Below are 27,082 nucleotides of genomic sequence, written 5' to 3'. Positions count from 1 at the left end.
TGGCAAATTCTGGAGCGCAAGTCTTTATTACTATTGCTGGAATATTGTTATAGCCTTTGCAGTATCCAGTGCCTCCAGCCATTTCTTGATCACGTGGGGTGAATTGAATTGGCTGAAGACTGGCATCTGTGATGCTGCGAAGCTCTGGAGGAGGCGGAGATGGATCATCCAGTTGGCACTTCAGGCTGAAAATTGTTGCAAATGAATTATAGAATTATACAGTGCAGAAGGGGCCCTTCAGCCCATCAAGTTTGCGCCAAAACAGAAAAAACACCTGACCTCCCACATAATCCCATTTACTAGCACGTGGCATGCCATAACATTCAAGGCTAAGTGCTCACCCAGGTACTTTTTTAAAAATGTGAAGCAACTCGCCTCCACCATTCTCCCATGCAATGCATTCCAGACCGTTGCCATCCTCTGGGTGAGAGAGTTTTTCTTCTAATCCACCTACCCCTCACCATAAATCTATGTCTGCTTGTGACTGACCCTTCAACTAAGGGGAACAGCTGCTCCTTATCCACTCTATCCATGCTCCCCATAATCTTGTACAACTTGACAAGTCACCCCCCCCCCCACCTCACCTCAGTCCTTTCTGCTCCAACAAAAACAACCCAAGCCTACCCAACCTCTCGTCATAACTTAAATGTTCCATCTCAGTGAATCTCCTCTGCACCCCTACAGTGCAATCACATCCTTCTTATAATGTGGCAACCAGAATTGCACACAGTATTCTAGATGTGGCCTCACCAAACTTCTATACAACTCCAACATGACTTCTCTGCTTTTGTATGCCTCGATTGAGAAAGGCAAGTGTCCTTTTTCACCACCCTACTAATATGCCCTTCTGCCTTAGAGGTCTGTGGACAAACATGCCAAGGTGCATTCATTCCACAGAACTTCTTGGGTGTCATGCTGTTCATTGAATACTTCCTTGTCAAATTACTCCTTCCAAAGTATATCACCTCTCACTTTTCAGGATTGCATAGAAAAATAGAACCTAGGAATAGGAGCAAAAGTAGGCAAATTCACCCCTTCAAACTTGCTCTGCCATTCAATCAGATCATGGCTGATCTGGGGCGGCACGGTAGCACAGTGGTTAGCACTGCTGCTTCACAGCTCCAGGGTCCCGGGTTCGATTCCCGGCTCGGGTCACTGTCTGTGTGGAGTTTGCGCATTCTCCTCGTGTCTGCGTGGGTTTCCTCCGGGTGCTCCGGTTTCCTCCCACAGTCCAAAGATGTGCGGGTTAGGTTGATTGGCCAGGTTAAAAATTGCCCCTTAGAGTCCTGGGATGCGTAGGTTAGAGGGATTAGCGGGTAAATTAGCGGGTAAAAAAAAGGGATCAGTGGGGAGGGCCTGGGTGGGATTGTGGTCGGTGCAGACTCGATGGGCTGAATGGCCTCCTTCTGCACTGTAGGGTTTCTATGATTTCTATGATCTCTCTGTGGTCTCAAATCTACCTCCCTACCTGCTCCCCATATCCCTTTAACCCATTTTTATATCAGAAATATATCTGTCTCCTTGAAACTATTTAATGATTCAGACTCCACCGTGCAATGGATAGCGAACTCCACAAATTTACCACCCTCTGCGAGAAGTGATTCCTTCTCATCTCAGTTTTAAATCTACTGCCTCTCAACCTATATCTGTGACCTCTTGTTCTAGTTTGTCCCTTAAGGGGAAACATTTGGTCTATGTTTACTCTATCAATCCCTTTGGAATTTTATATAGCTCAATCAGATCCCCTCATCCTTCTAAACTCTAGCGAGGAGAAGCTCAACCTGTTCAATCTCTGCTCACACCTCAACCCTTTTAAGAACAAAGAACAGTAGAGCACAGGAACAGGCCCTTCGGCTCACCAAGTCTGCGCCGATCACGTTGTCCTATCTCGACCAACTGCCTGTACCCCTCTATTCCCGTCAGTTCATATGTCTCTCCAGATAAGTCTTAAATATCACTAATGTGTCTCCTTCAATCACCTCACTTGGCAGTGCATTCCAGGTCCCCACCACCCTCTGCAAAAAAAAAACTTCCCCTGCACATCTCCACTGAACCTTTGCCCCCTTACTTTGAACTTTTGCTCCCTTGTAATTGTCTTTTCTGCCCTGGGGAAAAAGCTTCCAACTGTTCACCTTATCTATGCCCTCATAATTTTATAAACTTCTATCAGGTTATAAAAAAAACCAAAGAACAGGCCCTTTGACCCTCCAAGCCTGGGCCGATCATGATGCCCTAACGAAACTAAAAATAAACCTTCTGCCCTTGCTCGGTCAGTATCCCTCTATTCCTTCCCTATTCATGTACCCATCCAGATGCTTCTTAAATGTTGCTTATCCCTGGAATCAATTTGGTGAACGTCCTCTTAACTGCCTCCAATGCCACCAGATCCTTCCTCAAATGAGATCAAAACTGGACACAATTCTCTATACAATTGCAACAATACTCCAGTTCTTTTGCAATACATGCTAACATTCCATTTGCCTTTTTTAATTACATGCTGTACCTGCATACTGACTTTTTGTGATTCATGAACAAAGACACCCAGATCCCTCTGTCCAGATGCATTTTGAATCTGCTTTCCATTTAGATAATTTGCGTTTCTTTTTTTTTGGCCAAAATGGATAACCTCATACTTATACACATTAAACTCCATCTGCCAAATTTTGGCCCATTCACCTAGCCTATCTGTATCCGTCTGTAAAAACTTTATCTCCCCTTCACTGCATGCTTTCAACCTGTTTTGGTATCATCCACAAATTTTGCAATGTCACACTCTCTCCCTGCTTGCAGATCATTTCTACAGATTGTAAATAGTTGAGGGTAATTCGCCAGCCAGAGAATGAATATTTATCCCGACCATCTGCTTTCTGTCAGTCAGACAATCCTCAACCCAGTCTAGTACCCCCAACCCCCTGCGATCTCACCTTCTGGATCAGGTTTTTTATGTGGCACCTTGTCAAATGACTTCTGGAAGTTTTGATCCACAGGTTCCCCATTATCTGGTTATGTCCTCAAAGGCTTAAATTCTGTCTGTCCATTTCACCATCCTGTCTATATCTTCTTATAGCCCAAGATACTCGGCCTCACTGTTAACCATCCGACCAATCTTTGTCATCCACAAATTTACAAATAGTACCCCCCACATAAACATCAATGCCATTTATATAAATAATGAATAATAGAGGACCCAGCAGAGATCCCTGTGTGGTATGCCTCTGGACACTGACTTCCAGTTGCTAAAGCTTCTATCATCACCCCCTCTCCTACAATTAAGCCAATTTTGAATCCACTTTATCAAATTACCCTGTATCTCATAAAAAAGGCAAATGCACATAAGTCGCCCATGTGGGACCTTGTGAAAACTTTGGTGGAATTCATATAAACTACATCAACTGCACTGCCCTCATTTACACACCTGTTCACCTCTCAAAAAGCTCAAAAAAATCTGTTAAGCGTTTGATGAAGTTATGCTGACTATCCCGAATTATGCTTTGCCTCTCCAAGTGGAGATAGATGCTCTACTTAAGAAATTTCTCCAAGTTTCCCTAACATTGATGTGAGACTCACTGGTCTGTAGTTCCCTGGCTTATCTCTACAGTTCCCTGGACTCACTCACCTGAAGAAGGGGCTTAAGGCTCCGAAAGCTTGTGGCTTTTGCTACCGAATAAACCTGTTGGACTTTAACCTGGTGTTGTTAAACTTCTTACTGTGTTTATCTCTACAACCCTTCTTAAATGCGGAACCATATTAACAGTGTCAAAAAGTCAAGCAGTAATCTTGACAAGACCACCTGTTTTTAATTTAGGCCAATCAATTAAAGCAGGCATTCAGCTACCAGGAACTTATAACATTTGAATTTGATGGTATTGATAAAATCAGACCAATCCTATTGTAGGAAAATTGATAGGTCATCACAGGTACAAAAAAGAGTGCAAGGGGGAAAAACAGGAGCTAGCAGCTGCCAACTCTCAAAGTCTCGAGAGGGAGAAAGTAGCTCTCAACCCTGCCAGCTTCAGATATCTCTTTAGAGAACGCACCATTTAACTAGCGAAAGGTACCAAATCAGAAAGAACTTGCAGGCAGAGGAATCATCAGATGAACTCCAAGAGTTTCCAAAAGCCACAAAACATGGTTGTATATTTTAAGAGTGACTGAATTCTATTATTATATTTTCTGCTTAATGAATGAGTATTGTACTTTATTTGAACAGCATTCCATTAGAATCTTATTTTATTTGGCAGGTTACTTATTTAGCTAAAGTTCCCTGTTCGTTAAATAAATGGTTAAGTGCTCATTTTAAAGTGAGTGTCAGGTATTTCTATTAATCATTAAACGTTACTGAAGAACAATTCACATCTTCTCACACACTTTGAATAGATTACGAGGTGAGATATTCCTCTTTGGGAGATTCGACATTACATCTCAAAAGGGGGCCAACCTCTGCATCATAACTGTGGACTTATAATGGATACTAGTGGACAGTTTATCACCAGAAATGGAGACAGAGGTCAAGGAAGGGAAGAGAAGTGTCAGAGATGGACCATGTGAAGGTGATAGAGGGGTGGGAATTGGAAGCAAAATTGATAAATTTTCCCAGGTCTAGACGAAAGCATGAAGTGGCACCAAAATAGTCGTTGATGTACTGATAAAGGAGCTGTGGGAGGGGCCGGAGTTGGGACTGGAACAGGGAATGCTCCACATAACCCATAAGGAGATAGGCATAACTGGGACCCATGTGGGTGCCCCAGCCATACCTTTTATTTGGAGGAAGTGAGGCAAGTTAAGGAGAAATTGTTGTGAGAGAACCAGTTCAGCCAGATGGAGGGGAATGGTGGATGATGGGGATTGCTTAGACCTCTGTTCGAGAAAGAAGTAAGGAGCTTTAAGGCCATCCTGGTGGGGAATAGAGGGATTGGACATTCATGCTGATGAGGTTTGGGCCAGGGAACTGGAAGTCATTGATGTCGCAGATGTAGGTGGGAAGGGACTGGACAAGGCGAGAGAGAATGGAGTCAAGATGGAAGGAAATTAGTTAGGTGGGGCAGGAACAGGCTGACACAAGGGGCTACCGGGGCAGTCCTGTTTGTGGATTTTGGGAAGGAGGTAGAAGCGGACTGTCTGGGGTTGGGAGACTGAGGTTGGCAGCTGTGGAGGGAAGATCTCCACAGGAGATGAGGTCATTGACAGTCCTGGAAACCGTGACTTGATATTCGGTGGTCAGGCCGTGGTACAGGGGGAAGTAGGAGAAAGCGTCCAAGAGTTGGCACTCAGCCTCCGCGAGATAGAGGTCCGTACACCAGACAACAATAGTACCGCTCTTGTCAGCAGGTTTGATGACAAGGTCAGGGTTGGTCCTAAGAGAGTAAAGTGCAGCAAGTTTGGAAGGAGACAAGTTAGAGTAGTTGAGAGGAGTGGAGAAATTGAGATGGCCGATGTCATGCCGACAGTTCTCAATGAAAAGATCAAGAGCAGGTAAAAGGCCAGAGGGAGGGGTCCATGTGGAGGGTGAATGCTGGAGGTGGGTGAAAGGATCAGCTGAGCAGAGGGAGGGCTCCTGTTCAAAGAAGTGAGCACGGAGATGAAGGTGGCAGAAGAAGAGTTCTGAGTCTGAAATTTGTTGAGGTGAGGATGTAAGGACTCGAAGCCAAGTCCTTTGCTGAGACCAGCATGCTCAGCCTCAGAGGGGAAGGTCACAGTGTATAGTGAATAAACAGCTTGGGTTAGGAGGGATGGGATGGGAGGAGGTGGAGGGTCCTGGATGGGTGTTGGTATCGATGAGTTGTTAGAACTTGCGTTCCTTAACACTGAAAAGGAAAGAAAAAGTTTTTTGTTAATGCGTTGGATGAGAAGAAGAATGAAGTGAAGCTGGAGACCAGGGCAGCTTAGTAAAGGACTCCTTAACTAATAATGCAATGCCATGATCAAAATGAATGGCCTACTCCTGCTTCAATTTTCTGTGCCCCCTCCTCTGTCTCACCTGAAGATTCTAAATCCTGGAATGTTGAGTTGCCAATCCTGCTCTTCCGTCAACCATCTGTGATGGATACTATGTCACACGTCCACGTATCAATCATCACCCTTAACCCAATGCTTCAGCCTTAATTTTTGTACTGGACTCCTCCATCATTGAGAATGGGGATATTTGTGGACCCTTCTTCTTCAGTGAGTTGTTTATAATTGATGACCGCAATTCACGACTTTGTGGCAGAACTGCAGAGCTTAGATATAATTTATTGGTTGTGGAATCACTTAACTCTATCTATTATTTGATGTTTGGCATGCAAGTAGTCCTATTTCGTAGCTTCACCAGGTTGACATGATATTTTAGGTATGTCTGGTATTGCTCTTGGCGTTGCTCTCCTGCACTCCTCATTGAACCGTGACGATCTGTAACTATGTCTGATTAAGGATAACCCGAAGAAAGAGAACAATTCAACTGAAAACATGTGTGGTCTCCAAGCTCATCCTATTGTATAATTTTGATGAAATCCCCCAGCCAGATTCTCGTTAACCTTGAGGGGCTGGTGTGAAGGGCACAATGTTCAAAATGTATGAACTGCATTCTCAATTAAGTTTCAAGAAATGAAGCTGGGCCAGTAGATGAGGTCACAGTGGGATCTATTTTGGAGATAACCATAATATAGTTAGATTTAGCATCATTTTTGAAAAGGACCAAGAACAGGAGCAATAGTTCTAAATTGAGGAAAGACAAATTTTACAAAGAACAAAAAGAAATTACAGAACAGGCCCTTCGGCCCTACAAGCCTGCACCGACCATGCTGCCCGACTTATCTAAAACCCCCTATCTTCCAGGGACCATACCCCTCTATTCCCATCCTGTTCATGTATGTGTCAAGACCATATCGCTTCCACTACCTCCCCCCGACGAGTTCCAGGCACCCACTACTCTCTGTGTAAAAAAAAAAAATCTGCCTCGTACATCTCCTTTAAACCTTGCCCCTCGCACCTTAAACCTGTGCCCCCTAGTAATTGACTCTTCCACCCTGTGAAAAAGCTTCTGACTATCCACTCTGTCCATGCCTCCCATAATCTTGTAGACTTCTATTAGGTCGCCCCTCAATCTCCATCATTCCAGTGAGAATAAACCAAGTTTCTCCAACCTCTCCTCATAGCAAATGCCCTCCATACGAGATAACATCCTGGTAAATCTTTTCTGTACCCTCTCTGAAGCCTCCACATCCTTCTGGTAGTGTGGCGACCAGAATTGAACACTATATTCCAAGTGTGGCCTAACTAAGGTTCTATCAATCTGCAACATGACTTGCCAATTTTTAAACTCAATGCCCTGGCCGATTGAAGGCAAGCATGCCATATGCTTTCTTAACTACCTTCTCCACCTGCATTGCCACTTTCAGTGACCTGTGTACCTGTACACCCAGATCCCTTTGCCTATCAATACTCCTAAGGATTCTGCCATTTTCCTATCTGTATTAGACCTTCCAACATGCATTACCTCACATTTGTCCGGATTAAACTCCATCTGCCATCTCTCTGCCCAAGTCTCCAACTGATCTATATCCAAGATAAGAGGTGAGCTGGTGATGGGACATAAATTTAAGGTGATAGAGAGAAGGATTAGAGTGTATATGAGGGAAAACTCTTTTCAACCAGAGTAATTGGCATCTGAAATGGTTAGCAAGGAACGAGCTGAAAAAGGGGCTTAGGAGAGCTAGGAGGGGACATGAGAAGTCCTTGGCGGGTCAGATCAAGGAAAACCCCAAGGCTTTTTACTCTTATGTGAGGAATAAAAGAATGACCAGGGTGAGGTTAGGGCCGGTCAAGGACAGTAGTGGGAACTTGTGAATGGAGTCAGTAGAGATAGGCGAGGTGATGAATGAATACTTTTCTTCAGTGTTCACCAAGGAGAGGGGCCATGTTTTTGAGGAAGAGAAGGTGTTACAGGCTAATAGGCTGGAGGAAATAGATGTTCGGAGGGAGGATGTACTGGCAGTTTTGAATAAACTGAAGGTCGATAAGTCCCCTGGGCCTGATGAAATATATCCTAGGATTCTTTGGGAGGCAAGGGATGAGATTGCAGAGTCTTTGGCTTTGATCTTTGGGTCCTCACTGTCCACTGGGATGGTGCCAGAAGACTGGAGAGTGGCGAATGTTGTTCCTCTGTTTAAGAAAGGGAATAGAAATGACCCTGGTAATTATAGGCCGGTTAGTCTTACTTCGGTGGTTGGTAAATTGATGGAAAAGGTCCTTGGGGATGGGATTTACGACCATTTAGAAAGATGCGGATTAATCCGGGATAGTCAACACGGATTCGTGAAGGGCAAGTCGTGCCTCACAAATTTGATTGAATTTTTTGAGGAGGTAACTAGGTGTGTTGATGAAGGTAGGGCAGTTGATGTCATATACATGGATTTTAGTAAGGCGTTTGGTAAGGTCCCCCATGGTTGGCTTATGATGAAAGTGAGGAGGTGTGGGATAGAGGGAAAGTTGGCCGATTGGATAGGTAACTGGCTGTCTGATCGAAGACAGAGGGTGGTGGTGGATGGAAAATTTTCGGACTGGAGGCAGGTTGCGAGCGGAGTGCCACAGGGATCAGTGCTTGGTCCTCTGCTGTTTGTGATTTTTATTAATGACTTAGAGGAGGGAGCTGAAGGGTGGATCAGTAAATTTGCTGATGACACCAAGATTGGTGGAGTAGTGGATGAGGTGGAGGGGTGTTGTAGGCTGCATAGAGACATAGATAGGATGCAAAGCTGGGCTGAAAAATGGCAAATGGAGTTTAACCCTGATAAATGTGAGGTGATTCATTTTGGTAGGACTAATTTAAATGTGGATTACAGGGTCAAAGGTAGGGTTCTGAAGACTGTGGAGGAACAGAGAGATCTTGGGGTCCATATCCACAGATCTCTAAAGGTTGCCACTCAAGTGGATAGAGCTGTGAAGAAGGCCTATAGTGTGTTAGCTTTTATTAACAGGGGGTTGGAGTTTAAGAGCCGTGGGGTTATGCTGCAACTGTACAGAACCTTGGTGAGACCACATTTGGAATATTTTGTGCAGTTCTGGTCACCTCACTATAAGAAGGATGTGGAAGCGCTGGAAAGAGTGCAGAGGAGATTTACCAGGATGCTGCCTGGTTTGGAGGGTAGGTCTTATGAGGAAAGGTTGAGGGAACTAGGGCTGTTCTCTCTGGAGTGGAGGAGGCTGAGGGGAGACTTAATAGAGGTTTATAAAATGATGAAGGGGATAGATAGAGTGAACGTTCAAAGACTATTTCCTCGGGTGGATGGAGCTATTACAAGGGGGCATAACTATAGGGTTCATGGTGGGAGATATCGGAAGGATATCAGAGGTAGGTTCTTTACGCAGAGAGTGGTTGGGGTGTGGAATGGACTGCCTGCAGTGATAGTGGAGTCAGACACTTTAGGAACATTTAAGCGGTTATTGGATAGGCACATGGAGCACACCAGGATGATAGGGAGTGGGATAGCTTGATCTTTGTTTCAGATAAAGCTTGGCACAACATCGTGGGCCGAAGGGCCTGTTCTGTGCTGTACTGTTCTATGTTCTATGTTCTATTCCAGGAGCAAATCTTTGTTGTAGCTACTACCACTGTTAATTCAGGATATTAACATTTGTAAACCACCATGTATTTTTGCACTGCACTTGGGCCCGCAGCAAAGGAAACTTCCCTATCCCCAGCCACCTTGGATGTGCCATCGGCACAATACGTCTCCTCCCAGGATATATAAACTGTTTGTACTATTACAGGAGTTGATCAAAGATTCTATAACACCAAAACAACTAAAATACATGAGCCCATGAGTTTCTACATGGGTTTTCGTCACCCACTGTGAGGTCACAAAGAAAAGTGCAGCACAGGAATAGGCCCTTTGGCCCTCAGCCTGTGCCAACCACGATGCCCTAACAAAACTAAGAAAAGAACCTTCTGCCCTTACTCAGTCTGTATCCCTGTATTTCCTCCCTATTCATGTACCCATCCAGATGCCTCTTAAATGTGCCTGCTTTCACCACCTCCTCTGGCAGTGCGTTCCAGGTACCCACCACTCTCTGCATGAGAAACTTCCCCTACACATCTCCCTTAAACTTTCCCTCTTTTACCTTGAACCTGTGCCCCCTTGTAATTGGCACTTCCACCCTGGGAAAATGCCTCTCACCATCCACCCTGCTTATGCTTTTCATAATTTTGTAGACCTCCTATCAGGTCTTCCTTCAGTCCGTCTTTCCAGTGAAAACAATCCACGTTTATTCAACCTCTCCTCATAGCCAACGCTCTTGAGACCAGGCAACACCCTGATGAACCTTCTTTGCAATCTCTCCAAAGCTTCCACATCCTTCTAGTGGTGTGGCAACCCTGCACGCAATATTCCAAATGTAGCCGAACCAAGATTTTTAAGTTAAAGTTTAGTGTCACAAGTAGGCTTGCGTTAACATTGCAATGAAGTTACTGTGAAAATCCTCTTGTCGCCACACCATGGTGCCTGTTCGCGTACACTGAGGGAGAATTTAGCATGGCCAATGCTGCTCACCAGCAAGTCTTTCGGACTGTGGGAGGAAACCAGAGCATCCAGAGGAAACCCATACAGACATGGGGGAACGTGCAAATTTTGCACAGGCAATGGCCCAGTAGGTCCCTGGCATTGTGCTAACCACATTTAGCTTTATGGTTTAATATAGCTGCAACATTTATTTTACTAACTCTTGTACCCAGTACCCTGGCCAATTGAAGGCAAGCATGCCATTATGCCGCCTTAATCACCTGCTCTCTCTCTCACGCATACTCTTATTGAAGCACAGATACACACACACATGCTGTCGCTCACACAGACATATGCTCTCACTAACACACACATATGCCTCGCTCACACACGCTCTCACTGAAACACATGTTCTTACACTCACGCACATGTTCTCGCACACGCACCCATATTGCATGCACGCACACACACACCCTCCTGCTGACACACTCACCTGCTCCCACTCACAAACATGCATATGTGCTCTTGCTCACACATACACATGCACATGTTCTCTATCACATACACTCTTGCCTGCTCATACACATGCTTTGGCGCACACACACACGTGGTCGCACTGATATCTACAAACATGTGCTCAGTCGCTCACGCACATTCATGCTCTCGCTGACACACCTACATGCTCTCACTGGTGCATTTAATCACATTCTCTTATTGACACACCCATGCTCTTGCTAATTGAATAATTAAATCAAATCATATTATGTACAAAGTGAGAGGCAAAGATGGATTAGGAGGAGATTTAGAAGGGATTTGAGGAAAACCTTTTTCACCCACTAGGTGGTGAGAACCTGGAACACACTGCCTGAAAGGGTGGTCGAGGCAGGAACCCTCAACATTTTAAGAAGCATTTAGATGAGCAGTTGAAATGTCATAGCATACGAGGCTGTGGACCAAGTGATGAAAAATGGGATTAGAATAGGTAGGTGTTTGATGACCAGCACAGACACGATAGGGCAAATTTTGCTGGGGAAGCTGGCTGCTGAGCTCTCGTTGTGCATGTGCCCCAATCTCTCTGCATCACCGCCCTGCACCGCCCTCTGCAGAGTTGCCCTTCCCATCCTGACCCCTTGCATTGCCCACCACCAGGGCAGTGCCATTGTGCCTTGTGGGCACTGCCAGGCTGGCACTGCCCAAGAGGCACTACCTGGCCCTCCCCCAACCACTCGGGGAGGGGGGGTCTCCAATGACCTCCATTCCCATCAGCAAGGCCATCACGTCTGGTCCCCGGTGGTGAGGGCCATATGTGATCCTTGCTGGTGAGAACCTCGACTGGTGAGCAGGTAAGAGCAAGTGATTCTGAATGATCATGTCCGTGAGTTACTAATTACGTTTAATTTAATTAATAAATATGAGCAAAACAGGGCTGGCAAAATCACAAGGCAAATAACCAGGTGCAACCTTAACATGCTGATCAAACAACGTGACGAGCCAGTAAGATTGCCGTCTATGACACAAAAGGAGGCCTTTTGGTTCCTCGAATCCATGCTGAAAAATTTCTCAAAATTTGTTCCCGTTCTGGGTTAGAGAGGTTGATTGGCATTGCATTGACAATCATCACATAATTTTAAAGATATCCAAACTCTTAATTTTTAACCAGATTTAAACTGGTGAGTTTAGTGGGCATATCCAGCAAATTCTTAAAAAAACATGATGTGGAGATGCCGGCGTTGGACTGGGGTAAACGCAGTAAGAGTTTTAACAACACCAGGTTAAAGTCCAACAGGTTTATTTGGTAGCAAATACCATTAGCTTTCGGAGCGCTGCTCCTTCGTCAGATGGAGTGGAAATCTGCTCACAAATAAGGCATACAGAGACACCTGGTGTCGTTAAAACTCTTACTGTAAAAAAAACATAGGCAGGCCAAGGACACGATGCCTTTTGTGCAGAACAAAAAATGATGCAGCATAAATGACATACAAATTCTCCAGATTTACAGTGTAGCTCTTTAATGCCCTGAAGTTGCTTGCTAATTATTAATAAGGATGTGCATCATATTTATACATTATTTTAACTGCAAAATACAGCCTAGTAGTTCTTTATCTTTTTTCCAGCATAAATAATAAGCTTAAAATACTGAATGAGCATTTGGGGGAAAAAAATGAGACTGGTATTATTGGAAAATATTTGCATTTTAGAAGAATTTGAAAACAAAGGTTTCAGTTTTTTTCTGGGTGTCATTTCTTCCCAGTGACAAGGATTATAGTGATGATGTTTATAATTACTTTAGGAAGGTTACATGATGTAATATTGCTTTCATACAACCTTAATGACAGCTGATGAAGTGGTGCAAATTGAATCTTTTGCTACTTGTTCATTTGTTACATTATATTGTAGAATACTGTTTGACATTCCATCCTTTTTTGTGCATTCAACTTCAGCTGTAAAATTCAGGAATATTGTACTTGATAACTCAGTTTTTCTTCTTTTTAGTTTTCAAAAATGATCATCCTGCCATTCATTGTCCTCATTTTGAGGTTTTGCAACATTCGCGCAGCTGGGAAAGGTGTTACTGCTAGTTTAGATGCAAAGTGGTCATCAATGCCTTTCTTGCTGGAGACAAGGTAACATTACTTTTGGACTATTTTGTACGCATTTAACTTCACCCTTTCTGAAGATCCTTCTTTAAAATTAAATTATGATTTCACAGAATTGTTATGACAGTGTCTGCACTGGAATTTGCCTGGATGAATAAGTATTGCCATTCATGAATAAAATCTAATCAAAATATCTATTTGTGGTTCAGCCAGTGGCTTATTCAAAGGGAGTGAAAAAATGTTCTCCAAATTCTGACTGCACTCTTGTTAATTGTATCCTCATGTCCATGAGTTCTGCATTACAGACCAGTTAAATATTCTGCTTATATCTATTACTTATAATATTTATGGATACTTGGTTACTTACAAAAAATCTTTTCAATCTTTCTTCAATGAAAATAAAATAGAGCCAAAATAGATAGAGAGAGAGATGAAGAGACACCAAGGAAAATGAAAAGCCAGAAGAGGAAATATAATCCAATTATGTTTGAAAATTGATGCATTGGTCCTTGAAGTTAACTGGTGAATAGCAGAGTACAACATTTTCAAGGGTGCTTGGTTCTTGAAGTATAGAACCAGTGCTCCCATTCAGTATGATCATGGACATTGGAATAGATTTCTTTGGAAATGCTACATGAAAATAAACAAAGCTCATCTCTTTTGTTTCCCACTGTCCTGGTAGTCACATGATACAATGATAATCAAGTTCCTGACCAAGTATAATAATGATTCTTTAATTGACCTACAGCAGACCCAGAAATTACAATAGTGAACTTTGGGAGCCGTGAGCCCTAAATCACTCACCGTGTCAGGTCTCAAATTACTTGGAATGTATCCCAAAAGTATTTTCTGAAAGAAATGTATCTAGTTTGTGTTTCTTGCCTCCAAGGTTGAATCATTGCAGGGCCATAAATTATGTCATTAGCGGAATCCTTACCACATGGATTACCACCGGTAAATGGCTGTGCTGAAATTAATTTGCATGAATTATGTAAATCAAGCAGTCTCATGACACGGAATTCAATTCAATGGGGAAGTTTATGGCAAACTTGTAGTTTTCAGTCATGTCAGGGGAAAATGGAGAAGTGCAAATCATACAGTGCAAAAGGGGCCCTTCGGCCCATGTCAAAATCTCGACTTCCGAGTTTGACTTTAACACAAACACACATTAACACAAGATACTTGCATAGGTTAGAGGGATTAGTGGGTAAAATGTGTAGGGATATGGAGGTAGCAACTGGGTGGGATTGTGGTTGGTGCAGACTCGATGGGCCGAATGGCCTCTTTCTGTACTGTAGGGTTTCTATGATACTTAACTGGCAGGTTGTCTTTATTTTACTTGCTAGCAAGAGGGGTAGTCTCTCAACACAATGGATCAGAGATACCACTCCAACAGACAAAGAAAATCATCCTGGTTTATACAATTCTGCAGCTCACAGTCAGTTGGACACAATCCAATCAAAAGTGTTACAAATGACATACTTATTGATCCAACAGAAAAAATACTGAACCACCCTGATCTATGAGATCACGATATCTTGTGGATACCCCAATATATCATCCCTAAGCCTGTCCTCTAGTCTTTTAGTCAGACACCATGTCTCTATTTTGATAGCAGTCTCAAAGCATCTTCACTAAAACAGTCTCACATGGGCATCATTTAATTGATAAATGGGGCCTACAAAAGCCATTAATATTTTATGTCCTTGTCAGTGAAGTTAACTGAATCTCTAAGGGATGTGGTCAACTCATCTTGCCCCAATTTTTGCTCTGATAAGTTTTGTTTATTGCCAACATAATGAAACATATATATATTGCTTATCAATTCAATGACTGAGCTTTTTATCACTACCTCCAAATTCAAGGGGTATCATTATGTTACTATTAATTCTCGTCCGTTCCCACTCAGTCCCCTACCATAACTCTTTGGTTAGCTAAGACTTTAATATCTTTCTGACTCTGTTTTGATTAGAAACTGTGAAGGCAGCCTCATTAAAACTCACTCTTGTTTCTGATGAGGTGTCTGGTGAGGCAATTAAGTCTCCTTCATGGCCTTGTGATTCCAACAATTGGGTTCTTTCAAGGAATGTATTTAACATATGTTTGGTATGAAAGGGCACTCTGTAACTATGCATCAAAGTTTCTTTTTCTAAAAATGTACAGAAGATATATTTATATGTATGGACTAATTAAAGGTATTACATGTACCTTTAAAACTACAAAGTATTTAAAACACCTCATTACAATTACGAGCAAACTTGCTGCCCATTGATAAAGTGAATTCTGCATCTAAGTTGATTAAACAAAAGCCCTAGCAGAGTCTGCCAATCTTATTGTAGCCCTTTTTCTTTTCTATCTTTCTACACCCATCAGGTTTGCACCAACTCATCAAGCAATTTATGGGGAATCAGAACTCATGAAGATGTATCTTTTTCCAGCCACAAATTGCTGAATGTTTTATGATGGTGTACATTTGCTAAAGGAAATGGCAGAGGAATTCCTTAGGATCATAAAGTGTACTTAAATGTTCATGGTTGTAAAGGAGACATGAATGCTGAAACAGCCTGAGTTAATGATGGGCAACAAATATTGCCAGTGACACTCTCATCTCCTGAAAGAATGAAAATTAAATGACTGTTCTTGCTGATTCAACTTCTTAACACTATTGGAATTAGGAGGAACTACTACATTTACTATCAATATGAAGTAGTTGATTAATATCAGGTAGCAGGTAAGACAGACAAACTTAGGGCCTTAATGCTCACGAGGAATTTGGATGTGGTTGCGGTGACAGAGACTTGGTTGAAAGAGGGACAGGATGGGCAGCTGAATATTCCGGGGTACAAGTGTTTTAGGCGAGACAGAGGAGGGGCCAAAAGAGATGGGGGAGTAGTAGTATTAGTTGGAGAGCATATTACAGCGGTGCAGAGGGAGGACAATTCAGAGGGGTCATGTAACGAGTCACTCTGGGTGGAGCTTAGAAACAGGAAGGGCGCAGTCACTATGTTGGGGGTGTACTACAGGCCCCCCAACAGCCCAAGGGAAGTGGAAGAACGGATATGTCAGGAGATATTGGATAGGTGCAGGAAAAATAGGGTTGTTGTAGTGGGAGACTTCAATTTCCCTGGTATAGACTGGAAATCGCTGAGAGCTGGGACTCTGAATGGGGAGGAATTTGTGAAATGCGTACAGGACGGTTCTTTGGAACAATATATAGATAGCCCGACTAGAGAGGGGGCTATACTGGACCTCGTACTGGGGAATGAGCCCTGTCAGGTCTTCAAAGTTTTGGTAGGGGAACATGTGGCAAATAGTGACCACAATTCTGTTAGCTTTAGGATAGTGATGGAAAAGGATGAGTGGTGTCCCAAGGGTAAGGTGTTGGATTGGGGGAAGGCTAACTTTAGTGGCATTAGGCAGAAATTGGCAGCTCTTGATTGGGAGAGGCTGTTTGAGGGTAAATCCACATCTGGCATGTGGGAGTCTTTTAAGGAACAGTTGTTAGGGCTACAGGACAGGCATGTGCCTGTAAAAAAAAAAGGATAGGAAGGGTAGGATTCGATAACCAGGGAAATTGAGGGACTGGTCAAAAAGAAAAGAGAGGCGTATGTTAGGTCCAGCAGCTAAAAACGGAGGGAGCTCTGGAGGAGTACAAAGAAAGTAGGAAAGAACTCAAACGGGGAATTAAAAGGGCAAAAAGGGGTCACAAAATGTCCTTGGCAGACAGGATTAAGGAGAATCCCAAGGCATTTTATTCATAAGTTAGGAACAAAAGGGTTGTCAGGGAAAATATCGGACCTCTTGGGGACAAAAGTGGGGAATTATGCTTGGAGCCCAAAGAAGTAGGGGAGATCCAAAATGAATACTTTGCGTCAGTATTCACAAAGGAGAGGGATGTGTTGACTGGGAATGTCTCGGAGGGGAGTGTTGAGCCGTTGGAGAAAATCTCCATTACAAGGGAGGAAGTGTTAGGTTTGTTGGAGAATATAAAGACTGACAAATTCCCAGGGCCTGATGGAATCTATCCAAAGCTGCTCAGGGAGACGAGAGATGAAATCGCTGGGCCTCTGACGCAAATCTTTGTCTCGTCACTGGACACAGGTGAGGTCCCAGAGGATTGGAGGATAGCTAATGTGGTCCCGTTATTTAAGAAGGGTAGGAAGGATAACTCGGGTAATTATAGGCCGATGAGCTTGACGTCCGTGGTGGGGAAGCTATTGGAGAAGATTCTTAGAGATAGGATGTATGCGCATTTAGAAACTCATTAACGATAGTCAGCATGGTTTTGTGAGAGGGAGGTCAAGCCTCACTAACCTGGTGGAGTTTTTTGAAGAAGTGACCAAAATGGTTGACGAGGGAAGGGCCGTGGATGTCGTCTATATTGGACTTTAGTAAAGCGTTTGACAAAGTCCCTCATGGTAGGCTGGTGAAAAAGGTTGGATCTCATGGGTTAAAGGGGAAGGTGGCTAGATGGGTGGAGAACTGGCTTGGTCACAGAAGACAGAGGGTGGTAGTGGAAGGGTCTTTTTCCAGCTGGATGCCTGTGACTAGTGGTGTTCCGCAGGGCTCTGTATTGGGACCTCTGCTGTTTGTGATTTACATAAACGATCTGGAAGAAAGTGTAACTTGGGTGATCAGTAAGTTTGCGGACGACACAAAATTGGTAGGACTTGCAGATAGTGAGGAGCATTGTCAGAGGCTGCAGAAGGATATAGATAGGCTGGAAATTTGGGCAAAGAAATGGCAGATGGAGTTCAATCCTGATAAATGCGAAGTGATGCATTTTGGTAGAGCTAATGTAGGGAGGAGCTATACAATAAATGGCAGAACCATAAAGGGTGTGGATACGCAGAGGCACCTGGGTGTGCAAGTCCACAGATCCTTGAAGGTGACGTCACAAGTGGAGAAGGTGGTGAAGAAGGCATATGGCATGCTTGCCTTTATAGGACGGGGCATAGAGTATAAAAGTTGGGGTCTGATGTTGCAGATGTATAGAACGTTGGTTCGGCCGCATTTGAAATACTGCGTCCAGTTCTTGTCGCCACACTACCTGAAGGACGTGGAGGCTTTGGAGAGATTACAGAGGAGATTTACCAGGATGTTGCCTGCTATGGAGGGGCTTAGTTATGAGGAGAGATTGGGTAAACTGGGGTTGTTCTCCCTGGAAAGACGGAGGATGAGGGGAGACTTAATAGAGGTGTATAAAATTATGAAAGGCATAGATAGGGTGAGCGGTGGGAAGCTTTTCCCCAGGTCGGTGGTGACGTTCACGAGGGGTCATAGGTTCAAGGTGAAGGGGGGGGAGGTTTAACACAGATATCAGAAGGACATATTTTACACAAAAGGGTGGTGGGGGCCTGGAATGCACTGCCAGGCAAGGTGGTGGAGGCGGACACACTGGGAACGTTTAAGACTTATCTAGATAGCCACATGAACGGAGTGGGAATGGAGGGATACAAAAGAATGGTCTAGTTTGGACCAGGGAGCAGCACGGGCTTGGAGGGCCAAAGGGCCTGTTCCTGTGCTGTATTGTTCTTTATTCTTTGTTCTTTCTTATCAATGCAAATAATTGTCAACCAATAATCCTTCAGGAATTTTGTCTTTACACTGGTAAATTTAATGCTTCAGTTTTGGCATTTAGATGCAAGAATTATTTTCTATATAGGTCTGGTGTTTCTTTACCAACTTTTAAATGTTCTTGTGTTGGGGACAGTTTTTAGAATTTGTAGGGACAATGCCTTTTCTGGTCAGATTGGAGAAGCTGCAATTCACAGCCGTTCAGTACAGAAAAGGCCCTTCAGCTCATCGAGTCTGCACCAACAATAACTACCACTAAGGTCATGCTAATCCCATTTTTCAGAATTTGTCTCATATCCTTCAATGTTATGAAGAGGATTTGAGTCTAGGAATAGAGATGTTTTACTGCAATTGTATAGGGTGTTGGTGAGGCCACACCTGGAGCATTGTGTACAGTTTTGGTGTCCTTTATCTGAGGAAGGATGTCCTTGCAATAAAGAGACCACAGCGAAGGTTTACGAGGCTGGTTCTTTGGATGGCGGGTCTAAGTAGATTAGGAATATATTCACTGGAGTTTAGAAGAGTGAGGAGGATCTCATCGAAACTTATAAAATTCTAACAGGATTGGACAGAGTAGATTCAGAAAGAATGTTCTGAATGGTGGAAGAGTCCAGAACTAGGGATCATAGTTTGAGGGTAGAACTGAGGTGAAGAGAAATTGTTTCACCCAGAGTGTGGTGAATGTGTGGAATTCACTACCACAGAAAGTAGTTGAGGGTAAAACGTGAGAGTTCAAGAAGAAATTAGATCATAGTTCTTGGAGCTAAAATGATCAAGGGATATCGGGGGAAGGATCAGGATATTGAATTTGATGATCAGCTATGATAATGAATGGTGGAGCAGGTTCAAAGGGTCGAATAGCCAACTGCTGCTTCTAGTTTCTATGTTTCAAGTGCTCATCCAGATACTTTTTAAAGGTTTTGAGATGTCCAGCCTCCACTATCTTCACAGGCAGTGCATTCCAGATTCCTACCACCCTCTGAGTGAAAAAATGTTTTCTCAAATCCCCTAAGAATCTCCTGTCCCTTACCTTAAAATTATGCCCCTCGTGATTGACCCCTCAGCCAAGAGGAGCAGCTGCTATTCACCCTGTCCATACCCCTCTTAATCTTATACACTTTGTCCCCCCACTCCTCCTCAGCCTTCTCCACTGTAAAGAAAACAATCCACGTCTCTCTTTATAGCTCAAAAGCTCCATCCAGGCAACATCCTGGTGAAGCTCCTCTGTATCCCCTCTCGTGCAATCACGTCATTTTATAGTGAGTGACCACAACTGCACACACTACTGCAGCTGTGGCCCAACCAACGATCTGTACATCTTTAACATGAATTCCTTTCTCTTGAACTCAATGCCACAACTGATAAAAGCAATTGTCCCATATGCCTTCTTATCTATCCTATTCACCTGTTGTGTTGCCTTCAAGGATCTGTGAACATGTGCCTCAAGATCCCTCTATTCCTCTGAGCTTCCTAGTGTCTTATCATTCATTAAATACTCCCTTGTCTTGTTACTTCTTCCAAAGTGCATTATCTGGTTTTCTCAGGGTTAAATACCATCTGCCACTGTTCTTCCCATCTGACCAACTCATCTATATCTTCCTGTAACCAAAGTCCTTCACTATTAATATTGGTGTCATCTGCAAATTTGCTTATCATTACCCCCCCCCCCATAATATCATCTTCATTAAGGGTCCCAGCACTGATCCTTGCGGTTGTTCTCAGAATAGATAAGGCTAAGAGGAGATTTTACATCTTGTGCCCTTTTTTTTTGAATCCTTACAGTAGTGAAGAAGGCATTCAGCCCATCGAGTCTGCACTGACTTTCTGACAGAGTATCTTACCCAGGTCCTCGCCCCTCTCTGAACCCACATACTTACCGTGGCTAATCCACCTAATTTACACATCTTGGAACAGTAAGGGACAATTTTCCCATGGCCAATCCACCTAACCTGCACATCTTTGGACTGTGGGAGGAAACCGGAGCACCTAGAGGAAACCCACGCAGATATGGGGATAATGCGCAAACCCCACACAGTCACCCAAGACCATAATTAAACCCAGTTCCCTGTCACTGTGAGGGAACAGTGCTAACCACTGTGCCACTGCACCATATTAAAGGCCCACTTTATCTTAGCCGTTTTAATAATTTATAACTTCTACTGATTTAGCAACATGAGAAGAGGTAATTTATCCTCTCAAGCCTACTTTACCATTCAGTGAAATCATTGCTGCTCTGATCTAATTTGTATATCTATAGATCCTTGCTCCATTTCCTTAATACTTTTGGTTCGCAAAAATCCTATCGATCTACGATTTAAAATGATGCCCCTCAGTCTTAGAATCCTCAACAATAGCTTATTTCTATTGATCCTATCTGCCCCCTTCCTTAACCATTGACATTCTAGGGAATACATAAGAAGTAGTAGCGAGAATAGGCCATCTGACTCCTCGAGCCTGCTCCACCATTCAATGGTGGAGCAGGCTCCTTCCCTGATTATCCTCTTCCATTCGATATACTTTGTGACCATGTACCCTGAGTTTTTTAAATCATGACCTCTGCAGCTTTCACAGTAAGTGGTTTCTTCGCTCACAGCTTCAGTGACGTCATTGTTGCTGGGTTGATTAAGATGAGTCCTTTCATTGCTATTTAAATGGGGTTGTTTGTGTTTACTCTGGGATTAGTTTTATGGCCCTGCATTTTTAGGAGAAAAGTTCATGAGTTCTGGACAGGTTTTTTTTCCTTCCCAGGGAGTTTAAAGTTTTTTTCCCTGTTCAGCTGCAGTTTGAATTTGAGTTTTTAGTTTAGAAGGGAGTGGACATCAGACTGAAAGCAGTGGCGTGCTTGTGCCTGGCCTCCTGGGAAGCGGAAGAATACCTCCAGTGATATACAAGAGTTACAGCATCTGGGAGAGGCGGCTGAGGGACTTCTCTGGTGCATTCTGGGAGAGGTCAGCCCAACAACATCTACAAAGAGGTGGGAAGCGGAAGGTCTGGTGTCGAGGAGCGACACCTGTTAGAGGCGGGAGATCTGTGACGCTTCCAGCATCTCAGACATCGGCCTTTTGGCTAAGATCAAGTGGAGTATGGACAGGCTGCACTTGGTTAAGGTCATTAGGTTACATTTAAGCTTCATTTGAAGCAATTTTTAAAAGCGGCATCTCGGCCTTTTGGCTAAGATGCAAATGAGATCAAACCTTGGAGGAGGAGGACTTGCACCTACTCCAATCAGCTTGGCTCATGTAGATCAGGCCCAAGACAGGAGTGGAGGCCCTGTCTTGTCAGCTTGGATAGGAAATGTCTCAACTTGTTGAGACTCTGAATTAGACTTGATTTGATTGAATTGGAATGAAAAAAAACTACAGAAGCTAAATGTAGAACTGTTGACCCCAGAGAACCTCGAGGAACTCAAAAGGGTTTACCACGGTTGGAGGACCGTGAAACCCTTCTTTGAGTCTCCATCGCTCTGGTGGGAAACCATCAAGGGCAACATCAAGAGGTTCTTCATCCGCAAAGGGGTTCAGAAGGCCAGGGAGAGACGGGGGGAAATGTCCCGACTCCAGAAAAGAATGCAGGAGCTACTACAACTGCAGTCGATGGGGGTTGATATCAAGGAGGATCTCCGGGAGGTGAAGAGCCAGCAAGCCTCGCTCTTTGCCTCGGAGGCCTCCAAGGTTATCTTCCGGTCCAGGGTCCGCTCCGTGGAGCAGGACGAAACGTGCTCGCGTTTCTTCTTCCAGAAGGTGCACAGAGAAACTTCTGTGATCAGCAGCCTGAAGGAAGAAGATGGCTCTGTAAGGTCATCGCAGTCTGACATTCTGAGGATCTGCAAATCCTTCTATGCCGGACTGTATGACCTGAAGCCAACAGGAAGCACAGCCTCCCAGTCTTTCCTGTCGTCTATCACGCAGGTCTTAGACGACGGCGAGTGGGAGAGCCTGGACAGACCAGTAACTCTGGATGAGCTGACAAAGGCCGTCGAGTCCCTTCAGAAGGGTAAAACTCCCGGAAGCGACGGCTTACCGGCTGAGTTTTACTTGGCGTTGTGGGACTTGACGGGCCCGGACCTCCTGGAAGTATACGAGAGTATGCTTCTGGAAGGCAGCATGTCAGAATCCATGAGGAAAGGCATCATCACTCTCATCTACAAGCAGAAGGCGGAAAGGGAAGAAATTAGAAATTGGCGACCCATTTCACTATTGAACGTGGACTATAAAATTCTGGCCAAGGTCATCGCCAACCGGGTCAAGTCTGCTCTGGGGTCAGTGATCCATCCTGATCAAACCTGTGCTGTACCCGGCAGGAAGATCTCTGATAGCCTCGCGCTACTCAGGGATACAATCGCCTACGTGCAGGACAGGCAGGTGGATACCTGCCTCATCAGCCTAGACCAGGAGAAGACGTTTGACAGAATATCGCACAGCTACATGATGGATGTGCTCTCCAAAATGGGCTTTGGGGAGGGAATCTGCAATTGGATCCAACTGCTCTACACAGACATCAGTAGCGCAGTTTCAATCAACGGGTGGGAATCAGATATGTTTTGGATCAGGTCTGGAGTCAGGCAGGGCTGCCCTCTCTCCTCCGTCCTTTTTGTGTGTTGCATTGAACTCTTTGCCGAGGCACTCAGAAGCGACCCAGGCATCAAAGGGGTCACAATCCCAGGCAGCGGAGGCACGCAGGTCAAAGCTTCCCTGTACATGGATGACATGGCTGTCTTCTGCTCGGACCCCTCGTCTGTTCGCAGGCTCCTCCAAGTCCGTGAGCAGTTCGAGCTGGCCTCGGGAGCCAAAGTCAACCAGGGTAAGAGCGAGGCCATGTTCTTTGGGAACTGGCCTGACACGTCCTTTGTCCCCTTCACCGTCAGGGCAGACTACCTCAAGGTGCTGGGGATATGGTTTGGAGCGGCAGGGGCATGTGCCAAAAACTGGGAGGAGCACATCGCCAAAGCCAGACAAAAATTGGGATTGTGGGAGCAACGCTCCCTCCCTATCACTAGAAAATACCTTGTGGTCCAATGCGAGGTACTGTCCGTGTTGTTGTACGTGGCGCAGGTCTGGCCTATCCCCAAATCCTGCGTAACAGCAGTGACCCAGGCCATCTTCAAATTTATCTGGAGATCAAAGATGGATCGTGTCCGGAGGGAGGCGATGCACAAATCTCCAGAGAACGGAGGGAAAAACGTTCCCAACGCTGCCCTCATCCTGATGGCCACCTTTGTGTGCGGCTGCATCAAGCTGTGTGTAGATCCTCGGTACACTAACAACAAGTGCCACTATTTTTTGAGGTTCTACCTGTCCCAAGTGTTGCGGAGGATGGGTCTGGCCACATTGCCGTGGAACGCTCCAAGTAGTTGGACCGTACCGCAGCACCTGTCCTTCGTGGAGACATTTTTCCGGCAACACACCTTTGACCACATGGCGATCAAGCAGTGGTCAGCACGTAATGTCCTTGAGGCCCTGAGAGAAAAGGCGATGGAGGATCCTGTCGGATGGTTCCCTGAGCAGACTGTCAGTGTCATCTGGCAGAATGCCTCATCACCAGAACTCACAAACAAGCACCAAGACCTGGCTTGGCTGGTGGTGAAAAGGGCACTCCCTGTCAGATCCTTTATGAATGCTCGAGGTCTCAACCTCACCGCACGCTGCCCTCGAAGCAGCTGATGAGACGGTCGCACACCTCCCTTGTGGAATGTGCCTTTGCAAAGAAGGTCGAGTGAGATGCAGTGGTATTTGTCGCGGTTCGTCCCGGGCAGCTCGGTGACGCAGGACTCTGTGCTCTACGGGCTGTTTCCGGGGACGCACACCGAGACAAATATCAACCGCTGCTGGAGGGTCATCAACTCGGTGAAGGACGCACTTTGGTCCGCCCGAAACTTGCTGATCTTCCAGCTGAAAGAATTGTCCTCGACCGAGTGTTGCAGACTGGCACATTCCAAGGTCCAGGACTACGTGCTCAGGGACGCGCTCAAGCTTGGGGCAGCCGCCGCAAAGGCACAATGGGGAAAGGCCACTGTGTAAAGCGTCTCAACCGAGGCAGACCGAGGGCCCGGTAACTGCAGAATACCCTCGGCCTGCGTAACTGTGTGCTTATCTGAAAAACAAAAAGCACACAGTAAACTCTGATGTGTGTACATAGTTTTAAGTTTTGAAATGCAATGTCGTGTAAATGAGCAAAGGATTTTACTGTAAAAATGTTTCTTTTTTTGCACTGTTTGTAACTTTTGGATCTGTCGTTTTGCAATGTTTCATTTGAGTTTTTTTTTTAATGAATAAAGTATATTTTTGAAATAAAAAAAACTACATCTGCACCCAATTACAGCTCCTTACAGACCTGCATGGATAGGTTGGAGCAGCAGTTGGATGCACTTAGGAGCATGAAGGTGTTGGAAAGTGTCATAGATAGGAACTTTAGAGACGTGGTCACACCCAAGGTGCAGACAGATAGATGGCTGACCACTAGAAGGGACAGGCAGTCAGTGCAGGAATCCACTGTGGTCGTCCCCCTCTCTAACAAGTATACCGTTTTGGATACTGTTGGGGGAGATGGCCTATCAGGGGATAACAGCAGCAGCAGCCAGAGCAGTGGCACCACAGCTGGCTGTGTTGTTAAGTAGGAAGGGACAAAGAGAACTAGAGCAATAGTTATAGGGGACTCTATAGTTAGGGGTGCAGATAGGCGCTTCTGTGGACGTGAGAATGACTCCAGGATGGTATGTTGTCTCCCTGGTGCCAGGGTCCAGGATGTCTCTGAACGGGCAAAAAGCATTCTGAAGGGAGAGGGTGAACAGCTGGAGGGCGTGTTACATATTGGTACTAATGACATGGGCAGGAAGAGTGATGTGGTCCTGCAGCAGCAGTTTAGGGAGTTAGGTAGAAAGTTAAAAAGCAGGATCTCGAGGGTTGAAATCTCAGGATTACTCCCTGTGCCACGTGCCAGTGAGGCGAGGAGTAGGAAGATAGTGCAACTCAACACGTGACTAAGCAGCTGGTGTAGGAGGGAGGGTTTCATATATCTGGACCATTGGGGTCTCTTCCAGGGCAGGTGGGACCTGTACAAGAAGGCAGGGTTGCATTTAAACTGGAAAGCCATAAATATTCTGGCCGGGAGATTTGCTTGTGTCATACGGGAGGATTTAAACTAGTTTGGCAGGAGTGTGGGAACCAAAGCAAAGATGAATTAACTGAAGGGGAACCAGAGAGTAGGGACAGTAAGACTCCAAGAACGAGCAGGCAGGGTGTAGTTGGATCTGGGTACACAGGCCACTGAAAGTGGCAATGCAAGTGGAGAAGGTAGTCAAGAAGGCATGCGTGCCTTCATCACAGTAAGAAGTTTAACAACACCAGGTTAAAGTCCAACAGGTTTATTTGGTAGCAAAAGCCACACAAGCTTTCGGAGCTCCAAGCCCCTTCTTCAGGTGAGTGGGAATTCTGTTCACAAACAGAGCATATAAAGACACAAACTCAATTTACATGAATAATGGTTGGAATGCGAATACTTACAACTAACCAAGTCTTTAAGAAACAAAACAACGTGAGTGGAGAGAGCATCAAGACAGGCTAAAAAGATGTGTATTGTCTCCAGACAGCTGTCTTGTCTGGAGACAATACACATCTTTTTAGCCTGTCTTGATGCTCTCTCCACTCACGTTGTTTTGTTTCTTAAAGACTTGATTAGTTGTAGGTATTCGCATTCCAACCATTATTCATGTAAATTGAGTTTGTGTCTTTATATGCTCTGTTTGTGAACAGAATTCCCACTCACCTGAAGAAGGGGCTTGGGGCTCCGAAAGCTTGTGTGGCTTTTGCTACCAAATAAACCTGTTGGACTTTAACCTGGTGTTGTTAAACTTCTTGCTGTGTTTACCCCAGTCCAACGCTGGCATCTCCACATCATGCCTTCATCAGCCAGGGCATTGAGTTTAAAAATTGGCAAGTCATATTGTAGCTTTATAGATTCTTAGTTAAGCTGCACTTGGAATATAGTGTTCAATTCTGGTCGCCACACTACCAGAAGAATGTGGAGGCTTTGGAGAGGGTACAGAAAAGATTTACCCAGAATGTTGCCTGGTATGGAGGGCATTAGCTATGAGGAGAGGTTGGAGAAACTTGGTTTGTTCTCACTGGAACGACGGAGGTTGAGGGGCGACCTAATAGAAGTCGACAAGATTATGAGAGGCATGGACAGAGTGGATAGTCAGAAGCTTTTTCCCAGGGTGGAAGAGTCAATTACTAGGGGGTATACACTTAAGGTGAGAGGTGCAAGGTTTAAAGGAGATGTACGAGGCAGATTTTTTACACAGAGGGTGGTGGGTGCCTTGAATCCGTTGCCGGGGGGAGGTAGTGGAAGCGGATACGGCAATGACATCTAAGGGGCATCTTGACAAGTACATGAATAGGATGGGAATAGAGGGATATGGTCCCCGGAAGGATAGGG

General features: G+C 44.8%; 1 protein-coding gene across 1 annotated transcript in view; it reads left to right on the top strand.

Annotated features, from left to right (window-relative positions):
• uggt2 (UDP-glucose glycoprotein glucosyltransferase 2) overlaps positions 1-27,082 on the top strand; it is a 608,113-nt gene that overhangs the window by 8,125 nt on the left and 572,906 nt on the right. The window contains exon 2 of the mRNA XM_078221650.1: positions 12,969-13,099. Within this exon, the coding sequence (XP_078077776.1) occupies positions 12,969-13,099 (131 nt within the window). The remainder of the gene's footprint in view (positions 1-12,968; positions 13,100-27,082) is intronic.

The sequence above is a fragment of the Mustelus asterias genome, chromosome 10, assembly GCF_964213995.1.
Source record: "Mustelus asterias chromosome 10, sMusAst1.hap1.1, whole genome shotgun sequence".
Taxonomy (NCBI): Eukaryota; Metazoa; Chordata; class Chondrichthyes; order Carcharhiniformes; family Triakidae; genus Mustelus; species Mustelus asterias.
Note: the sequence above shows the minus strand (reverse complement) of the source record. Positions and strands in the feature narration are given on the sequence as shown.